This window comes from Pteropus vampyrus, unplaced genomic scaffold (assembly GCF_000151845.1).
Source record: "Pteropus vampyrus isolate Shadow unplaced genomic scaffold, Pvam_2.0 Scaffold1000000514, whole genome shotgun sequence".
Lineage (NCBI taxonomy): Eukaryota > Metazoa > Chordata > Mammalia > Chiroptera > Pteropodidae > Pteropus > Pteropus vampyrus.
Genome location: NW_011914916.1, coordinates 43,199 through 62,863, shown reverse-complemented (window position 1 = coordinate 62,863; position 19,665 = coordinate 43,199). Strand labels below are relative to the sequence as shown.

Below are 19,665 nucleotides of genomic sequence, written 5' to 3'. Positions count from 1 at the left end.
TAACAGATGACAGAGAGCGTGATATTTGGAGTTGGGGCTTGCTATGGACTGAACTGTACTCCTCGGAACTCACATGTTGAGGCCCCACACCCCAGAGTGGCTGTATTTGGAGTAAAGAAATAATTACAGTTAAATGAGGTCCTAAGGATGGGGCTCTGATTTGATATGATTGGTGTCCTCAGAAGATAGCAGAGAGCTCATTCCCTCCCTCTGCTACATGAGGGCACTGCCAGAAGGTGGCCATCTGCAAGCTGGGAAGGGCCAGCACCTAGATCTTGGACGTTCAGCCTCCAGACCATGAAAAACAAATGTTTAAGCCACCCAGCCTGTGGTATTTTTTATGGCAGCCTGAGTAGACTGAGATAGGCCTGTCTAGGAGACCTGAGGACTGAGAGGGAACGAAATGTCAGGAAGGAGCCCAACTGATGGCCTGTGGCAATGGTCCCTCTCTCCTGGACCTTCAACTTCCTCTTCTCTTGGATCATTTCTGTCAGCAGAAACAAGATTTGGTAGTTCCTATGTTATAAAGAAAATTCCTCAGGCAAAACTACCGTATCTATCAAAACATAAAATGGAAATACCTATGCACCTAGCATATGAACTCCTAACACTACGTCCTAACAGATGAACCTGCAGGAGTACAAAAAATAACCACACCAAACTGCTACGATGTCCTGCTGTAAAAGGAAAATGGAAACAACTGAAATGTTCATCGGTGGGGGATAGCTAAGGGATAGTTACACTATATGGAACACTGACATTAAAATATCCACAATGTAGTATAAAGTTCGAAGCACAGAATACGCTTTAAATAGTTTATAGACACAAAGGATGTTTGTATATGCATAGAAAGTGTCTGGAAAGATATGCACCAATTACTAACTGTTTACAGTGGCTAATTAGAGAGATTACATTGTGGCAGTAGAGCTTTCACATTTTGTTGAACATTTTTAAACTTATTTTTTAAAACCTCCTTAGCCCCACATACCCCTCTAGCTATTGCACCTTCTACTTCCCTTTGTGCTTCTTGAAGTGGATTTTTCACACAGACCCATTCGCTTCTCCGCTGCTCCCACCCCATCCACCGAGACTGCTTTTCTGAGTCTCCATGGTCTTCACGTCCATGTGGCTCTCTGACCTCTCACCAGCACCTACACGGACGTTCCTCAATCTCACTTGCACTTGCTCCTCTGGTGATTTTATCCATTCCCATGGCTTTAAGTATCACACTGTACCAACATCTCTCAAATTAGCACCAATTTATCTTTTGACTTCTGGATCCATATGCCCACCTGTCCATTCAATCACCGTTACCTGGAAATCTCACAGGCAGCTAAAGTTCTGAACCCTTGTGTGTCCCACACTACTAATGCCACCAGCTCCTGCCCACAGAAGCACAGGCACGTCCACTCTTACCATCATTGTCCACCTGTGCATCTCTTTACATCCTTCCTCTCCCCGCATCCAGTCCTGCCCGATTCAACCACACAATGTCGACATTTTCCACGGTTTTTGAAAACCTCATGTGACCCATCCTCTCTAAGTCTCCGGCCACCTCTTATACCTTCTGACCCCCAGTCTGTTTTCTGGTCGCACCAGCCATTCAGATACAGGAAAGCTCTCTTCTTACCAGACCAGTTGCAGCCTGTACTTCTGCAGAGAGCTTCTTAGTTCTTGGGTTTACATGTCGCTTCCGCAGAGAGGCCTTCCTTTGTCCCAGGTTAAATACATTGCCCACATAACAGCTGTACTTGTTTATTTTTATGGGGACTTTGGACTTCTCTCCCTGTACCACCCACTGGCCAGTAATTCCATGAAGACAAGGACTGGGTTGTGCACTACTGTTTATACCCAGCGATCAGTGGAACTCAGTAAATATTTGTTGAATGAATGCTGAAATGAATGAAAAGACATAGTACCTAATACTGTAACTTACTGGTTCTTAAATAAGAAAATTTATCTTTAAGCCAACATTTATCTTACAAATAACAAATTCTTTTATGGCTAGAATTTCTGACCAGCTGAATATTTTCAGTTACGTATTTTGGTCTAGAAGCCACCTAAACCTCATAATGAAATATCTTTAAAAATACTCAGGCTTTTAGCAATACTGACAGGAAATATACTATAATTTAATAGCAATTGTAGGTAGGATTACTATGATTTTTAGTTTTTTCTAATTTTTAAGCAATGATCATGCAAAAAAAAAAAAAAAAGATTTTCATTACTACTCATTCCAAAAGGATTCAAAACTTATTATTACCACATATGTGCAAATGCCTTAACAGTAAGTTAAGAGTGAGAAGTTCTAAAGTGAGAAGTTTGAAAACTAATTTTTCCCCAGGGATCTCTCTGTTCATCTGCTGCCAAGGTTCTCATTGAAGGACACTGGTGAAAATCTGCATGTAGGAGTTCCTATACGATTTATCCTTCTGTTCTTGATATTTGCTTAAATTCATGTATGAGTGGAAGCTATCTTAGTACTATTTTAACATTCTCTTTAATATGTACCTTTTTATGAAAAGTCATTTCCCTTGAAATACAGCTTGGTGGATTTCCCCTTGGTATAATCACTTTGCCTATGACATTTTTGTTTTACAAATGACTGCTTAATTCTTCTCTATGTGCGCTGTTTTCCTCTTAAGCGCTAGCTTAATTAGTTTCTTAGGTAAAACATGTTTTTTAAATTATTTTTTATTTTAATTCTTTCATTACTTTTATTTTAATTATTTTTGCCCCATTCCAATATTTGTCATCCCCTGAAGTTAAGATTTTCTAGATCACTCCTTTTCTTTTTGAAATTCTGTGTAATATTTACAAGTAAAAAAATATTTTAAGGTCTTACCTTTTGGAACTTTTTGCAAGTTTTCGATAGCTGCTCAATGTCATCCATATCAAGGAAAGAGAAGATCTGTAGGATTATATTGTCAGGCATGCGAACTAACAAATCCAATTTTCCCTGACCTAGATTCAAAGAATAATCCAGTACTTCTTTCCCAAACACTTTCTGCATCTGCCCTAAATATCAGCAAGAGAGTGAGACAAGGACAGAGACAGAGACAGACTTGGTTATGACGGGCCCGCTCTCAAAAAAAGTCACTTGATTTTACAAACACCAATGCTTCTTCACAAATAATATACCCGTCATTATAATAAATATTCCCACTGAAAAGATGCTCATCAGTAAGAAATCTTAACTTGCTTAAGTTAACTAAGACACATTTAGGAAATTTTTTACATTTTGCCTGACAATCAGTTCTTTGAAGAGACAGTTATTGTTACCTTTACACATCCATTCATTCAAAATTTCACTGAACGCCTCTGTGGCAGGCACTTTTCTAAGGATCAAACATACAGTATGAGCAAAGCAGACCTGTCCTTGACTTCACTGGACTCACACCCTTCATCTCATATAAAAGCGACAGAAACCCCTAAAAGGTCACGGTCTTCCTCAGACTCTCCGAATCATAGATGGCAGAACCAGGTCCTCTCCATCAGGAGTTCTTAACCAGAAATCCACGTTACGGATGTGGTGACATTGCTGTTCTTCTGCTCATCCACAGTTCCCTAAATTAGTATCATGCTATTATGAATAAGTATATCATACAGTCTATATTGGCTTTCATCAGATCCTCAGTGGAGAAACTTCTAAAAAGTTAAATTTTTTTATACATGAAGCTGTCAGTAATCCAGCACTAAATTGTTTTCACAGTCTTCTTGCCACAGACGTAAAGTGAAGCAATTCAATATTACAGGTATAAATTATTGCCTAAAGTAGCACTTAATATTCTCTCTCTATTGAAGAGTGGGTGAGTCATCACTGTCTCCTTTCTTCCAAACAGAACCTACCCCACCTGCAGCCTTCCCCACTGCACAGACTACCCCCACTCTACAGCCCACCCCCTCCCTACAGCTTACCCCCTCCCTCAACAAACCCATGTGGCTCAAGCCAGGTCTGATCAGTGCAGGCCCCAGACACAAGCCAGTCTGCTCCAATCAAGTGCCTGGTGGCTATCATTGGTCAGGTGGTGGACAAATGACCTCAGTGAGTCCAGCAAGATGGCAGGCCTCAGGGGAGTCAGCCTTCAAATGGAACCAAAATGTGCGTGCAGAATACAGAGGTGGAAAGGCCCTGGGCTTCTGACAGCAGTGGCGGGGATGCTGGGCCAGCTTACTCTGAAGCCCCTACCTTCTTGTAGACTTCTTTCGGTGAGAGGCGGTGTTCCTTGCTTTTTAAGCTGTCAAATCTGATCTTAACTGACAGGTTTGGTTTTGCTATAATGTGTGAGAAAGCTTTGACTTGAAGGAAAACTACCACTTGTCCTATAGTAGTGATGCTCAAAGTGGGATTCCTCAGGCCAGCAGCAGCTCCTGGGGAATTTGTCAGAAATGCATTCTCAAACTATGCCTCAAAACTACTGATATTCTAGAGCCCAGCCCTCATCTTCCAGGTGACTCTGATGCGTCTAGAGACGCGCCCCCCCTCCACCCGCCTTTACCACATTCTGCCTATAAGACCAGGAGGCCACACCAATGTCCAACCACAATCACCATTTACTAAACAGTCACAAAGAAACACTCCGAAGGCTCAAGGTTCTAACTTAGAACTAACATATGTTGTAATGTGATAGAGCTGTGGATCCCTTTGCAATTTTTGCTAATTTAACAATATTTAGAAAAATTCTAAGTCCTTCAAATTTCCCTGAAACCTAGCATTTCCACGTAATACACTTTTCGATAAACCGTGAGCTGCTTCCAACAGGTAATTTACAGGTTCTACCCCTTAAGGTGTAAAAGGCAGAGCTGCATGTTCACCCCTCCATACTACAGACACAAACTCTCACTTGCCAAGGGCTCCCCCAACCACCAAGACCAACCACACTTGTCTGGGTGTGTACTTCGTGCCAGGGGATGACTCTGCATGCTCAGGATACAAAGCTCAAGACTGATGACAATTGGGCTTTCCATTTGGCAGGCAGGGAAATCCACACAAGTGAGCGGACAATTAAAATTCACTTGGAAAAGGTTTGGAATAAGGCGTGGTCAGGAAATATGAATTTTAAAACTTTTATCAATCACCTTCTCCCTAAGTACACTGGTCTATTTGGGAAGGATAAATTTTGGGAATAAACATTTGGGATCCAGGAGGCCAGAGCTCAGCCAACTCCTGTGCATGCCCTGACTCACTAGTGATGCAGAGATGAAGTGACGATTCAGGGCAACAGCATGCAGTGGTGGTGATAATGGCACCCAACAGAGTGACAACAGTGACTCCACCGGAGCCTACTGTGTGCTTTCTGCATGCTACCCTCTCTCTGTTGGTTCTGAGCCTCATCTCATGCTCCAGGCTTCCAGTTGATTCTCTGAGCTACTTGAGATCCTTTCAATAATTTCCCTTTTCTGCTTAAGTCAGCAAGAATTGGTTTCTGTTGCTTAAGACCGAGAACTCCCAAGGAAAACCGATAAACAGAGAGGGGGTTAGAGGCAACAGTAACACAAGGAAATTTGGGGAAATAAGTTACACCGCTCTGAGTAAAAATCCCATTAATACCCAGGAAGAAGAATCTGGCAGCCCACCGTCTACGGGATGATGGCTAATTACCTGTGGTCACCTGAAATAAACGGTTCCTTAGGGGTCAGGTTTAGGGAAACAACATTGCCACCGCCATAGAACAGTGTAAAAGGCAAGAGGAACTCAAGATTGTAGGGTAGAGTAGCAATTTGTAATAGCACTGAACTTGAATGAAAATGTCAAAGAAAATGTCAACGTTCTTAAAACCTAAGTCTTGGGACTTACTACACAGGTGCTAAAATTATTTGTCTTATAGTCACAGGGTTAAAAGAGCCCCAAAATGTCTTTGTGAAGGTTGGCTCAATAATCTGGACAGGATAGGACTCTGTGTATCAGAATGGAGGTATTTAGGCTTCGACAGACTCAGAATACTCCAGACCCACAAATACACAAACCCCACTGGTCCTCCTACGCCTTCCCTATCCCCATCCCACCACTGTTTCCAGGCCTGAGGTAGCCAATAACAAAGTTGATCCTGGGATGAGGCAGAACACAGCACTTTACTAAGTCATGTCAGCAAAAATGAGGGGAACAAATGCAGAAATGGATTCTGAATGTAGGAGTCTAAGAAAGAAAGAAAGTAATACTAAATTGGGCTGAATTTATGGATAGTATGTTGGTTTAAACATCATAGAGGTAACCAGTCGTCTACTAACTGGTTAATAGCAGCCCAAACTCAGTGGTGACCAAGTGAAATTGAGATGCCAAAAATTCCCATCCGAATTTAGAGATTTCTGGGGACAGTCATTCTAGAATAAATTGCTTATATGCTACCCACCCTGCTACCCACACTCTTCCTCCTATTTCTGGTCCCCAAGGGCTAAATAATACTCTTTTCTACAAAATTTTGAAAACACACTGGTGAGAAAACACCACTATCCCTGAAAACACACAAGTGACTGCAATTAGAGTCGGCTCTGTAGCAGACTGGACAATGGCCCCTAAAAGATATCCACTTCCTAATCTCTGGAACCTGTGAATATTCTTTTATATGAAGGGAAACAAAGGATTTTTGCAGATATGACTAAATTAAGGATCTTGAGATGAGGAGAATCTCCTGAATTATCTGGTGCACCCTAAGTTTAATCCTGTGTTCTTATAAGAGAGAAGAGGTAAAGATTATATACACAGACATACAGAGGAGAAGGTGACATAAAGATGGAGCAGAAGAGAGACTGGAAGATGTGGACCTGAAGATTGGGGAGATGCTATGGAAAGCCAAGGAATGCCAGCGGTCACCGGAGGCTGGAGGAGGCAGAGAACAGATTCTCCCCACACTGTCTGTCTCCGGAGGAAGTGTGGCCTTGCTGACACTGGTTTCAGACTGCTGACCTGCAGAATTGGAAGAGAATAAATTTCTGTTCTTTTAAGACACTAAACTTGTGGTAATTTGTTACAGCAGCAATAGGAAACTAATACAGGCTCCTTGACTTAAATGAAAAAGGAAAAATCCAGGAGTTTAGAGTCAAAACTAAGAAGGTGACCATAACAGGCAGAAGGGCTGGTATAGTCATCAGAATGGCCCCGCATCCAGATCATTCTAGGGGCGGGTGATTATGGAGGGCCCGGAGCTGAAATGAGACACTGCCCACTAGATTCCTGCTTGATTTGCATAGCTAAAACCTATTTTAGATCATATAAATGTAGGTCTGACTTGAGAAACCACGAAGAGAGAGACATAACCCTGATACCAATTTCTAGACAAGAATATATTCACAGACCCAGAGACCCTCAACTATTGAGAAAGATAGCTACACTTGAAGAATCTTGTAAGAACTTTGAAGTTTGTTCTGTAACTTTTCCACCTTTAGGTATTTATCTCAGATTAGGAAACATCCACAAGCTTGACACGATTCTCCGTGGGCAAGGCTGCGTGTCTCTGTCAGAGAGATGCAGAGGCAAGTATGTTGGCTAGGACCTCAGCTCTCTTACATCTTGTGAGCAACTATGGAGGGGACTGTCTCAAGTAGAGGACATGAGGGACCAGCATGGGAGTCACCAGGAGGGGTGAATTTAGGGATGGCACTACTGTGAACCTGGAGAATGTAGGATGATCTGTGCTTTGGAAACATTTGACGTTTTCTTTGTGCCCCCTCCCAGTCCTATCTGTGTCCTACACATGGATGCTGCCTCCACCTCCACATGCCTTCCTCTCCTACTGATTTGGCCATCCCCGCAGCTACCGAGATGCCCCTCCCTTGTCTCTTCACACAGGAGCTTGATCACGTGTAGCATGTCGGGCCTCATCCGGATCTCCTGCCCCAACCAGGCTTCCAGGAGCTACCTGAGGGTGTGAACAGGTGGATCTGGACCACAATATTCTCACCGCCCTAAGTGCCAGGGCCTTCCGGGAAAATTCACTCCATTCTAGACTCAGCTCAGTGTCCAGTTGCCCCTCATAGCACTTGGTTATTTCAGTACCACTCCCCTCTGCCTCTGAGCACCAAAAAAAGTAGGCTGCTTCATTTATTTCATATCCCAGAGCCTAAAGTTGTTCCTGACACATTGTAGGCACTTAAAAATGCCTACTGAATGAACAAATCAGTGCACCCTTGATTGGTTCTACTCATGTGACACTCCCTAGATAGAAGAAAAAGAATGGAAGGCCATGTAGCCTGTGAAGGACCCTTGGCCCCCACCAGACGAGAGGCTCCATGGGCTGTACTGCAGCTCTGCCCTGGGCTGCTACACACCACAGATGCCTATAGTTCAGCCAAGCCAAGGCAGCCCCTGGGCTCCCTCACTGCTCCCAGACAGGTTGCTAGCACCAGAAACAAACGGCTTTCTTTAAACAGGGGGGCACTAGCAGCCACAGGTGCCCGGGGCTACTTGGAACTGCCACGCCCTGTCTGAGCGCCGCCTGTACCTGTGCTGCAGCCCCATAGTTGCCGTGCAGCCGCCTGTTCAGCAGGAAGTCTGCGTGGAGTTTCCTCACCTCTCTGGGGAGGGCTGTTTCTTGTTCCAGGCGGAGGGAAACCATCCATGACTTCCAGATAACCTGCCCACAGAAGCAAACACATGTGGTGCATCATAGGTGTTATCCACCATGGCAAAGAAATTGGCCAGATGTTGTCTTTATTTAAAAGTCCGTGAGTGTTGATGTGACATAGTCTTGAAGCTCCAGCCTGGAGAGGGCTTATCCGAGGATCTGTCATCTGCGTTGGCATCTTTTCATTGGGATTTACAAATAAGTAAAGTTGCTGGGGCCTACCTAGGCCCACCGAATCACAGTCCCCAATCATCAAATACTCAAGTGATACTTTATAAGCTATGTCAGACTTTCCCCTTCAGGACTGGCTGAGAAACAACCGTGTAGAGTTTGCATGCACCAGAAAAGCACAAAACGTGTCTGAGGAATTAGAGACTGGTCCCAGCCTGGAACTGGTAAAATTTTACGTTTAGCCAACTGTTGTTCCCTTACCAAGTGGTCCTCAAAACTTTTACTCTTGTATCTCCTAAAAAAATGTTCATATTTGAATGTCACAGTATTTTATCCTGATGAGGATGAAATTCCCTGCAATCAAAATACGCACGTGAATGAAAACTTTGGATTTCCTACAAGGTCCTAAGTATTAAAACTATCTATTATCATTAAAGTGTATAATCAAGGCAGATCTTCAAATAGTTGATCTATTAACTGCTATAGTCTGAATGTTTGTGTCCCCTGCCCCTAATTCATATCTTGAAACCTTATACTTAATGTGATACTTCGAGATGGGGCCTTTGAGAGGTGCTGAGGTGATGAGTGAGCCCTCATGAATGAGATTTAGTGCCCTTATGGAAGAGACCTCGGAGAGTTTCCTCACCCCTTCCACCTTGTGAAAACACAGAGAAGATGACCGTCTACGATCCAGGAAAAGAGCTCTCACCAGACACTAAATCTGCCTGCTTTGTGATGTTGGACTTCCTAGCCTCGAGAATTGTGAGAAATAAATTTCTAGAGTTTATAAGCCACCCAGTCTATGGTAGGAAGATATAAACATAAAAACTATAGAAATACCCCTCCTTGAATTCAAAACAGCAGGATATTATTAATCATTGTTGAAGCTAGTGAAGGTGCATTTTACTATTCTACTTCTGTAGATGTTTAAAGTTTTCAATAATAAAATATTAAGAGAAAATTTATCTCAGATAGATGGAGATTTTTTCCGATTGGTTCATATGTTAACAGATAAATTGAATACTTTTTACTAATACAATAAGATGATGTTAAACAATTCTATTTGTTTTTCATTCTTATTGATCTGATTGCTGAGAAACCTTGTTGAAATAGAAGGGAGCAGAGTTTGATTAGAGTAATAACATCTGATTCTTTAAATTTTTTCAAGTTATATGCCAATGTATCTATAACCAAAAATTACTTCTAATGGCCTACCATCTGATAATTCTTTCAATTTTATTGAAAGCAAAGAATTAGAAACCATCTGACTTTTAAAAGGATTTGTTATTTAATCACTAGAGTCCTTTAGTTTCTCGGTTTCTGGAAAGTAGACATAAAAGACTTTTTCAAGACGTATCAAATAACTATTATAGTTATGCGATACCAGCTACTCTCATTCCTAGAGGCAGTTTAATCTGATATAATCGAAAAGGCTTGGGAAAAGAAAAAGCAAGGCAATAATTTCAACCCATTTTTGCCCAATATTGTTATAGAGCTTGCTAAAGCCTTGGAGAGCAGATTTAATGAAATTTATGGAAAATAGTCACCAGGTAACCTTTGCCAATTAGTCCTTATATTCAAACCAGTCAGCAAATTCAGGCTTCTTTTCCCAGAAAAGTATCACTCCATTTTTCAATTTAAATGTATGTGAAATTTGTCTCAAAATGAGGACCTATTGATTCAAAAACCTAGGAATACACCTTGTAAGAGATCACTAAAAGCAGTACGGTCAAAATTTCCTATTACCTAAAGTAAAACAATGTAATATAATGTAGAACTAAAATTCTGAGTTGTCGATGAAGCAAAAAATGTGACGAGAGTTACATTTCCTCAGTAAATCTGTGCATATGAGTATATCAAACTCTAACGTTGGGCTTTTGGGAAGAATTAAGATTTTAAAACTCATAAATAAATTCTTTAATTTTGTTTTAGACCACTACTAAACATTTTATATGTATTTATAAGAGAGTAAAATATATACTGCTAAAAACTTTTGTCTGGCAACTAGCATATAAGTATTTTTTAATTGATGGGAGGTAGAAATTATAAAACGTATTTAATTGGGTGAATGACTAACTGGGAAATATGCTTTCTAAAAACATTTTTCAACTGTCTTAAAGATTACGGCACACCTTATCAGAAAGAAATAACATTTTACCTATAGGTTTTATAGAATGTATTTTGGAAATACAATCACGTGCCACTGAATGATGAGGATATGTTCTGAGAAACACATAGTTAGGTGATCGTGTCATTGTGTGAACATCATAGAGTGCACTTACAATAACCTAGATGGTATAGCCTACTACACATCTTGGCTATATGGTACAGCCTATTGCTTCTAGTCTATAGACCTGTATAGCATGTTACTGTACTCAATACTGTAGGTAATTATAACACAATGGTAAGTATTTGTGTATCTAAACATATCTAAACGTACAAAAGGTACAGTAAAAATATGGGGTAAAGAATTAAAAACAGTACATCTTCATAGGGCACTTACCATGAAAAGAGCCTGCAGGAATGGAAATTGCTCTGGGTGAGTCAGTGAGTGAATGTGAAGGCCAAGGTCATTACTGTATACTACTGTAGACTTTATAAACACAGTACTCTTAGGCTACGCTAAATTTAAAAAGCAACATGAGATTAAATTAAGCACAGGAGAAAGTGATGTAATCAAGAGACACAGAACCGTGAGATATATGAGGCTGCTGCCTGTGTAACATGACATACTATTTTATAGCAAACTTTTTTATAAGTAGAAACAGTGCACTTTAAAATAAAAAGCATAGCCAATATATAAACCAGTAACATGTTTTTATTATCATTCTCAAGCATTATGTACTGTACATAATTATATGCGCTATGCTTTTATACGACTGGCAGTGCATTGGGTTTGTTTACACCAGTATCATGACAAATACGTGAGTAACGTGTTGTGCTGTGATATTATGATGGCTACCATGTCACTGGGTAACAGGAATTTTTCAGCTCCACTATAATCTTATGGGACCACCATCGTATAGGTGGTCCGCTGTTCATTGAAATGTTGTTATGCGGTACATGACTGTAGTCCCATTAACCAGTTTTCTGTAACTTAGCAAAGTTATTTCAGCCTGCCTTTACCAACTATATAAACTGCTGGTCCCCAAATTCCCTGTTTGAACTAGCTTATCTGCTCATTCTGCACTCACAAGCTGATAACTCTGAAACATAGTCAGAGTTTAGCCTTCTGGAAATTACACTTTGACTTCAAGCCCACACCTTTAACTATTTTCCTAAACCACCTCACAAATCTTTTCCTATTGGGTCCTTGAATTCATTTCATGAAGCAGGTATTAATTGGTTAGAGACAAACCAATTAATGTGCCAAAGACTAGCAGACCCATAAGTGAACAAGGTCTTACCCAAGTCTTGTTATTCCAAATCACTGGTTCTTTCTGCCATTTGTTCACTTACCTCCAAGCCTTAAATGCCATCTCTCCTCCAGCTTACTGTTTAAAGGAATAATGTTAGAAAATTTAGACTCCTTAAAAACAAGAAAACTCTTAATCATTTGGATAGATATATTGTCTCATGATACTTTCTGCATACCTCAAATTCTGTCCAGAGAGAATCCCACCACTCACAGTGTGAAGGGAACAGGCTGGGCAAGGAGAGCAGAGGCTGCCATCTCTCCACCGAGCCAGGATCCCCAGGCAGACCAGCTTCCACCTGTGTTTTTTGTCTACCAAAGCTACATGGCCTCCCCAGCATCTGAGAACTGGACATGCAGGTTTCAGGAGGTCAGAGTATCCCTTCTTTGGTAAAGGGTTTTTAGGGGTCTGTTTCAGTCTGCGAGATCCTATTTCAAATCGTTGAATTTGTTCGTTTCCTCACACGTGTAGCAGCCTTGCTTTCCTCTTTGAAAGTCTGTACTTGCCTCTCTATCCATCCCCATGCCCGGTTCTGATGGTCTCCCAGATTCTTATTCTTCCTTTCTGTTGAATTATGTTTGCATATTTACTGAGCACTTCCTGAATTTTTCTCATCAGCAGAGATACAGAGGTGGCTGAGAGGACAGTTCCCACTCTGGAAGTGCAGTTAGCACCGTGAGAGCGGTGTGTATCCGCGAACTGGGCCCGAGGGAAGGGTGCTCCCAGGAGAGGGTGAAACGCTCCAGTCGGGTGGATAAGAGCCTGTGCTCGGGAATCAGACACACTGTGCCAAAGCCCTAATCCACCGTTTCCTGGGTGACTCTGGGACACGTGAGGAATGCAGCAATCGTGATGGAAAGGGTTAGCACAGGCCCAGCATATATAGCAGACGCCAGTGAATGTCAGAGTTAACACCGGGTGATAACGGAGAGTGCTCCATTCTGACACTGCGCCAAACCCGAGCGGTGGCAATGCCCGGCAGAGTAGCCCAGAGACGTGGACTTTTCCACTTGACGTGATACATGTCCTTATTTTGGTTTCCCATTATGTAAGACTCAGCTTTTAATTTTTCCACTTTAATAGTCTCCAATCACCTATCACTCATTCCTAATTTCTTTCTTCCAGGCGCCTCTTCCAAGGGGGAAAAAAAAATCTGTGTCTCAGTACTCCAGTGGCACCTGCCTATAGAAACACAGGGAGAAATTCCATTTCGTTCTTGCCTCTGCTGGCTCAGAAGGCCAGGCAGAGTGCTAAGGTGTGTTCACCTCTGCACCTGAATCCCCTCTACTTCACTCAAGGGAACTCCTGAGAGGACTAAGGGGAAAAACGTAGGGAAAGTGAAGCCAGCCAACACCCAATATATCCTGGGGCACATAAACCTCTGCTGCCCTGGGAATCACAACCTCAGGACTGAAAGTAGTATTAGATGCCAGCTATCAGCTGCTCCAATCTCTTGCCTATGCTTAAAGCCCCAATGCTTCACGAGACAGCGCGGGGACTGTGGCTGAAATAATGTGGCAAGCCTCAAGGTCGCCTGGAAACGGAACTTCTGCCATGCCATCAATCTAACCGTTAATATCTTGAGATTCAGTTGGTTGAAATTACCACCTAGAAATAACCACCACTGTTCACATACTACTTTCTTGAACACATGGGAAGCTGCGAATAGTTCCTGTCAGTGGTAGGAGATTGGGAGTCAGCTGGATATGAATTAAAACAAACAAACAAACAAAAAAACAAAAACAAAAACAGTAATGTAGAACTTGGTGACATGTATGACATATATTCTTATAAGCATAAAACATAATTTTCATCACCTTAAAATTGTTACTGTGTATATGTACAGGTGATGACATTCCTGTTAAATATTCTGGTGTATTTCTTTGTGATATATTGAAACTGACCTGGAATAATTTTAATGTTGCAAACGAACATAGAAATGAAAAGTTTGTATCTAAATGAAAGAGAAGCATCCCTTTAGACATTATGATCCTTTGGATTATTAATCTGAGGGAAGGGAAAATCTGATTATTTTTTGGATTTCTATTTAATAAATCATGCTTAAATGGTTTACATCTGCTGTCTTGTCATAATGCTTAGAAACATTCCCTTTCACTATCAAAAGTTCTCCGGTTTAAGATGTACATTTTAGGATGGGGTACACTGATAAACAACCATTCCTCCCTGCACCAATATCCTTTCAGATGTGACTTTTCGGCTTCTCCAACAAAAAGTAGAATCTTCCCGCTCCTTGAATCTGGACTCGACTTAATGACTTTGCTGAAAAGCAATGTCAAAAATGAACCTTTGAGGTTGTCTTTGTCCATGGCTTATATCTCTGGAATTTGAGTAAATTTGTCCAAGTGTCAAACCCAGTAAAAGTCTCTCCGTCCAGAATGAGAACACTGAGAAAGAAAGGAACCTGGAATTTGTACGAGGGTAGTCAGGACAAGGAAAAGGGAATTATGTTGAAAACCCTGATAAAAAGTAAGTCTCTTTAAGAGACTGACTACAAAAGTCAAAAGAAACATAAGAATCGTTCAACATCCTTAATAAGATATATTAATATGTATGAAGGCAATCGAAAGATATTTTCAAATATGCAAGGCATAAGAAAATATACTATTCAGAGAAAAAATATACTTAGAGACATATACCACTTAAGTAATGGCTCGAAATTATCTCCAGAAAGAAAAATCACATGAAAGGCTCACAGTCAAATCAGTGGGTCATGTTGTCAGGGTGAATTCTCCTACAGTGCTTCTTTTAGGGTTTTGTTTGATTAGTTTTGTTTTGTCTTCTCTATTTTCTTAACAGCAGTAAATATCTTTCTTGACCCACATCGTATATTCTCAACTTCAGCCGGAATTTGCATTTGGTTACTATTTGAAACATTGAACACTAACCTACCACACTAGTGCGGTTGCGTCAGCATCTGCTTAAAGCTAAACCTACCAGGCTGGGATGGTTTGCCAGAGGAAATCCTACTCAGAAAGATTAATAATTTGATTTTTATAATATCAGAGTTTTCTAGAACACTTTAACCTTGGGATAGGCAAAGATATCTTAAGCAAGACCTAAACATAAACAAAAATAATTATAAAGTAAAAGATCAATACATTGGGCAACATTTAAAATCAAGAACCTCTTTTCACCAAAAACAACAACAAGAACAACAACAAAATGCCATGAAAAAATAAAAAGGCAAGCCAAAAAGTAGAAGATTTTTCAATGCATATAACTGACCATGGGCATATATCCAGAATATGTAAAGATTTCCTCCAAATCAATAAGTAGGAGACAATCTAATGGGAAAATGGACAAGAGATGTGAATAGAACATTTACCTAAGAGAATAACCAAATGGCTGATAAATATCTGAAAAATTCTCTACTTTATTAGTAATAAAGGAAATGGAAATTAGAACCACGGTGAGTACCACTATAGACATACCTATACAGCAAAAATTAAAGGCTTACACTCCCAGGTGTTGAGAAGGGTGTGGAGTAACGAAGTTCTCAGATCCTGCTGAGAGTGTAGAGTGGTACAATCACCTTGGCAAACTATTAGTATCTACTTAAGATGAACATACAAAATACCCTACGAACAGCAATGTCATATCTAAGTTGAACTCAAAGAATTCATGTACTTGTGATCCAAAAGATGTACAGGAACAGATAGTATTAATTGTAGTAGCCAAAATTGGAAACAGCTCAAATATTCATCAACAATAAAATGAACTATTTGTGCTATATTCATATAATGGAATACTACACAGCCATGAAAATGAATACTCTACAATTACACATACAAACTCATTGACAAATTTCACAATAATAATATTGAGTGAAGGAAACCAAAGACATAAGATGATATTCTATGATTCCATTCATATAGAATTAAAACACAAGAGTTGAAGTCAGGGTAGTGGTTACCTTTGAGGAGAAGGGTGTGGTGACTGGGAGGATGCTTGGAGGAGGTGTGGAAGGACTTCTGAAATGTTAGTATTCTATTTCTTAATCTCAATGGTAGGTACACAGTTGTGTTCATTGAGTTCCACACTTAGGTTTTGTACACTTTTATTTATATCTATAATACTTCAATAAAAAAGTAAGAAAAAACTTTAAAAGAAATACACTTAGAAAAAAATTAGGCATTGTCTTTTTTCTCTCATCCAAACTTCATAGTAGTTTCCCAATTAGCATTCCAGCAAGTATAATCTTTAAGAGGCACAATTCCAATTTCGTACTTGACTGGTCATCGATCCTCAGTGACTCTCATTGTTCAGAGTCCTTGGTGTTGCCTTCTAGTTCCTTCATAAGCTGACCCCACAGCAGCATACTTTGTAGTCTTAGCTCCCTACCCCACCTCCCTACACACTCCACGCATTCCCTAACAACTGTTCATGAATGCTTCCCCACATTTCAAGGCCTAGCTGAGTTTTCTTTGTGCACATGAAACTTTCTCTGATAAACTGGGCAGATGCAAATAATGTCTTTTGAGTTCTTTATATTTTTATGGCATCATAGCCATTTGTACCTGTTTCATGGCTTTCATCGTGTCCTACAGTTATAATTTAAACCCCTACTACATTAATTGCTTTTTATGGTCAAGTGTTCCACCTTCTTTTTTTAAGCCCTGAAAAATCTTAAATTGAATTTATAGCATTACGTTTTTCTTTCTTTTGAGCCGGGGCAAATTAATATTTTCTGGCCCCATCCACCCACCCACACCCAGCCTTTTTGTAAATGGAAAAAGAAATTATTAAAGCCTTCTCATAAGGATATATCACAGAAATGTAATTTCATTCACAGAGCTCCTTAAAAGAAAAAAGCATCATTATATTTAAATGACCGCTTGAGCAGACATTGCATGTTCCTACTGTTTAATCCTCACAGCTAATGACATCCTCTGTGTGATTTATTTTCCAAAGTTGATCTAATCATTTTACTTTCCTTGCTTCTAAGTCTTAAGTTTCACAAGCTTGATGAGTTATTGAATTGTTTGCCAGTTGCCGTTGCTGTAGTTCATTTTGGGCAATATTCATTACATGACCTAATTGCACATAAGCAGAAGCATTGCAGAGATATTTGTTTCCTTGGACATTTCTTATTAATGTAATAGCTATTCTAAACCTTTTGCACTTTCCTTTTGGCCCCAAACTGGCTATCATCCCACTTGTTCTTAACAGATGACTTTGTCTTCTTCATTATTGAAGAGATCAATGCCATCTGTCTTGAAATCTCCCTGTTTCTAAATGTCTCATAATTCATCCATTCGCGTTGATCCAGGGAACAAAGTATTTGTCTCAAGGAGTGGTTTTTAACCTTGGATACACACGAAAGCCTCCCGAAGCCTGGGTCGCACCCCACAGAGAATCTGATTACGTGGGCTGGAATGCAGCGTAGACATTAGTATTTTTTGTGACCTCCCTGGGTGATTCTGTGTGCAGCCAGGGTTGAGAACACCAGTCTGAGGAGAGATCTTTCACTCTTTCCCTGGATCTCACTCATGGAGGACCGTCTTCCATCCGGTATCCTAGCTCTCCCATCTCCTCACCGGCAAAAACACTTTTCCTCATCAGGCTTCTCATTACCATCTCCATTGTCCCCTTTTTTGTCAAAGCAAAAGAGAAGTATACACTTGATACCACTCATCGACTCCTGGATTCTTGCTAGACTCCACACTACTCTGGTGAAAATATTCCCTCAGAATTGCCAAACACCCTCTTAATCATCATTGATGAAGTGATTTTGTTTCATTTCTTGCTTATCCTGTCTAAAGCACTTCACGCTGCTAAACATACTATTTTCCTTTGACTTCCTAGTTTTTGCATCTTCTCCTACCTCATTGAATTTTTTTTTTTTATCACTTTTGACTTATAGACCAATTTCCAAACAAGTGCTTATACCTGGTGACAATAGCTGTAGCGATAAGCTCTTAGAAACAGGTCACCTAAGCCTGAACCAGCCACTTGGATTTCATACTAAAGTGGACAAAAAGGGGCTCAGACTACAGGAGTGAACAAAAATGGTGAGAAGTGGGCATTGACCGTAGGACAATCTCCTCGTCCCCGAAACTTACCATTTTATCTAAAGAGAAAGTTCTCTCTTCTATACCTCAGTTGTAAATGATAGAAACCCAAATTAAATTTGCTCAGGCAAAGTAGTAATGGATTTGTTGGTTTATCGAATTTATAAGATTAGTCGTATATACTGATTTAGACACAGGTGAAGGTGTCTAAATCAGTATACGACTCATCAGTATACGACCAACTGGTGAGAGGGATGGCTCCCAGCAGGTCTAGTCTTTTACTCGATGAGCCCAACTACCCTCAGAGAACTGAAAGTGTCTTTCTCAGTAATATCTACAAAATTTGCAGGTCTGATTCTGGTCATCCTGAGTTGGGGTACATGCTCATTACTAAACCCGTCACGAGAGCTCTGTTTGGTCAGTCTTGGGCTGTGGGTTGAGGTTTCCCCCCACTTGAATAACAGGAGGGATCAAGGACTTGTTAATTGAAAATAAAATTGACATGTCAGACAGGCAAAAACGACAGGGGTCTTGTATACTACCAGACCAAATCTCCTTTGAAGACACCAACTCCTCTTCACTGTTTCCTTCTCTCCCAGACATAATCGCCCTGGATGAGCCACACCCATTCTCCCTTCCCCCAGTAAAAGAAGATTTAAGGGCTTGTTATCATGTCCTACATCATCATACCATACATTCCTGGAGTTTTCTCGGCATGGCTCTGAATGTTAAGATTAGTACTGAGGTTTATACCAGAGCAAAAGAGAAGTCATATGTTGTAGGCTGCTTTAAAAATGGCTCCCAGCGCTCCCCTTCTCTTGGTGTTCATGCTCTTGCATAGCCTCCTCCCCTTGGGTGTGGATGTGACTTCTGACTTCCTTCTAATCAATAGAATGTAGTAAAAGTGATGGAATATAAGAGATTATGTAATTATGTTCAGGAGATGGAAGGGCCTGTCTTACTGGTCTCTCTCTCTCTCTCTTTCTCTCTCTCTCTCTCTCTCAATCTCCCCGCCCCTCTTCCCAACTGTTGCTGGCTTCAAGGAAGAAATGGCCATATTAGGAAACCCCAAGTGAAAAAGAACTGTGAATGACCCCTAAGAGATGAGGACAGCCTCCAGCAGACAGCTTGCAATGGCCTCAAGGTGACAGACAATATGAATACGAGGGCCTCAGTCCTTCAGCTGTTAGGGACTGAGTTCTGCCCACAAGGGCTTGGAAGCAGAGCCTCCCCTAGTAAGCCTCAGATGAGACCACAGCCCAAGCCCCACCTTCATGGCAGCCTTGCAGAGGACCCAGATTCCTGACATATGGCAACTATGTGATAATAATTGTTTTAAGACACTAAGTTTGTGGTAAAATTTGCCTTTGACATCCCTTTCTCCTATTTTTATAATGGCATCCTATGTTCCTTTAGACATCCATCTCTACTCCACACCAATCCTATGCTAGGCTGGGCCACGAAAGTTGGCCTGGATTTGAAGGT

General features: G+C 40.8%; 2 protein-coding genes across 2 annotated transcripts in view; both read right to left on the bottom strand.

The window, feature by feature from the left end:
* LOC105311126 (arylamine N-acetyltransferase 1-like) overlaps positions 1–19,665 on the bottom strand; it is a 149,580-nt gene that overhangs the window by 98,648 nt on the left and 31,267 nt on the right. The window lies entirely within an intron of this gene.
* The window catches only part of LOC105311125 (F-box only protein 36-like), a 28,467-nt gene that overhangs the window by 609 nt on the left and 8,193 nt on the right, over positions 1–19,665 (bottom strand). The window contains exons 3-5 of the mRNA XM_023526944.1: positions 12,192–12,226; positions 8,439–8,570; positions 2,846–3,018 (exon numbers count right to left, since the gene is read on the bottom strand). Coding sequence (XP_023382712.1) covers positions 2,846–3,018; positions 8,439–8,570; positions 12,192–12,226 — 340 coding nt within the window. The remainder of the gene's footprint in view (positions 1–2,845; positions 3,019–8,438; positions 8,571–12,191; positions 12,227–19,665) is intronic.